The 1,686-nt window shown below is 64.4% G+C and overlaps 1 protein-coding gene across 1 annotated transcript in view; it reads right to left on the bottom strand.

The window, feature by feature from the left end:
- KMT2D (lysine (K)-specific methyltransferase 2D) overlaps positions 1 to 1,686 on the bottom strand; it is a 25,748-nt gene that overhangs the window by 9,880 nt on the left and 14,182 nt on the right. Inside the window, exon 37 of the mRNA XM_009883188.1 lies at positions 77 to 1,677. Coding sequence (XP_009881490.1) covers positions 77 to 1,677 — 1,601 coding nt within the window. The remainder of the gene's footprint in view (positions 1 to 76; positions 1,678 to 1,686) is intronic.

Here is a 1,686-nt window from a genome sequence, read left to right as displayed (position 1 = left end):
CTGAGCCGGGGGGGCGGCGGTGCCATCAGCGGCGGCCTAGCCACCAGCCCCAGCTGGAGGGGTGGCTGTGCTGCACCCAGGTGGGGGGGCTGCCCCTCAGGGGGCTGCCCGGCCGCTGCTGTGTGCAGCATGGGGTGCCCCGGGGCTGGGAGGTGGGGAGTGCCCCGGGGCAGGTGTGCTGACATCTGCTGCTTCTTCTGCAGCTCCTTCTTCTCGTGTTCCAGCAGGTCTTCAATGAGTAGGGGCAGCTCACTGGCCACCAGTGAGCTCTCCATCTTGTCCAGATCGTCAGCTGGCGATTGCTGCGCGCTGCCCAGGCCCAGGGCTCCACCATCCAGCTCAAACTTCTCCAGCAAGGGGTTACTCTGGTTGCCCAGTTGGGCAGGGGCCAGCCCACGACCAGGGCCGGAGTAGGGGTCCTTCTCTGGCACAGGGATTCCAGCATGGCTGCTGTTAGCGAAGTGAGTCATACTGAGGCGAGCTGGGCCAGCCCTGGGGCTCAGGAGGGTCTGGCCAGATTTGAGGCTCAGCCCCAGTGAGGCAGAGATCTTATCTGTGCCCTGCAGAGCCTCTGACTTGACAGGGACAGGGAGCCGCTCAGGGCCAGCAGCAGTGAACTGGCAGGGAGAGGTCTTCAGGCAGCTGTCCTCCAGCTTGGGCTTGACATTGGTGGGCAGCGAGCCCACCTTCGTCTCTGTGCCCTGCACCTTGAAAGACGGGTCGGGTACCAGTGCAGCACCTGTTGGGCAAGGAGCGGGTCCCAATCCCACTCTGGTCACCAGCCCTTCCTTGGGCACCTCCTGGTCCTCCATGGGTGGGGCTGTGTCTTTGCCATCCCCGGGGTCAGGGAGCTTCAAGCTGGGTGCTGGTGGCTCCGTCTTGAGCTGGGCTTCACGCTCAGCTTTCTCGTTGGCTGACTCAACCAGGCGAAGGTGCTCATTGAAAATGTCTTTCTTGTCACCAGTGTCCAGCTCAGGGTCGGTGTAGGCCAGCAAGTCAAACTCATCGCCATTCAGCAGGTCATCGAGGTGGGGATCTGCTGTCTCCAGGCTGTCCAGGTTGTCCAAGTCATCGTCCCCTTTAGCCACATCTGGATCCAGGCTCAGGTTGGCCAAATCATCATCATCTTCCAGGTCCTTGTGGGAGCCGAAGTCATCGTCCAAATCAGGCTCCACTGGCACCTCGCAGGGCAGACGTCCCCCCTCCAGGCTCAGGTGGCTCTTTCCTGGGGCCGGAGCAGGGTCTGGTGTGGGGCTGTCCTTGGGTCCCTCAGGGCGGAGAGCAGTGCTGGAGGACAGCGGGCGTGGGGCAATGTGCTGCAACTCCAGGCTGGGGGCAGGCAGCGGCAGGGGGATGGCCACTTTGGCATGAGGCTGGTGGTGGCTGTTGCTCATCTCAGCACCCTGCGGGGAGGCGGGCGGCAGCGGCATCTTCTGGGGCTGCAGCGCTGGGGTGGGGAGTGCCTGCATAGGCACAACAGGGGTGCAGAGGGCCTGGGGGGTGCTCTCCTCCCCAGGCAGGAAAAAGCGGGGCCGGGGTGCCTGGGTGGCAAAGGGGGAGGCCATGACTCCCCCAGGTCCCTTCTGCATATTGTGCCGTAGCTCGATGAAGGGAGCACCCAGGGCGGCAGGCGAGGCGGGCACTGTTTCGGTGGGTGCTGGCAGGCGGGTGCCCACGCTGCCCACA

This window comes from Charadrius vociferus, unplaced genomic scaffold (genome assembly GCF_000708025.1).
Source record: "Charadrius vociferus isolate BGI_N301 unplaced genomic scaffold, ASM70802v2 scaffold564, whole genome shotgun sequence".
Classification (NCBI taxonomy): domain Eukaryota; kingdom Metazoa; phylum Chordata; class Aves; order Charadriiformes; family Charadriidae; genus Charadrius; species Charadrius vociferus.
The sequence above is the reverse complement of the archived record's forward strand: the minus strand, read 5'-3'. Positions and strand labels throughout refer to the sequence as shown.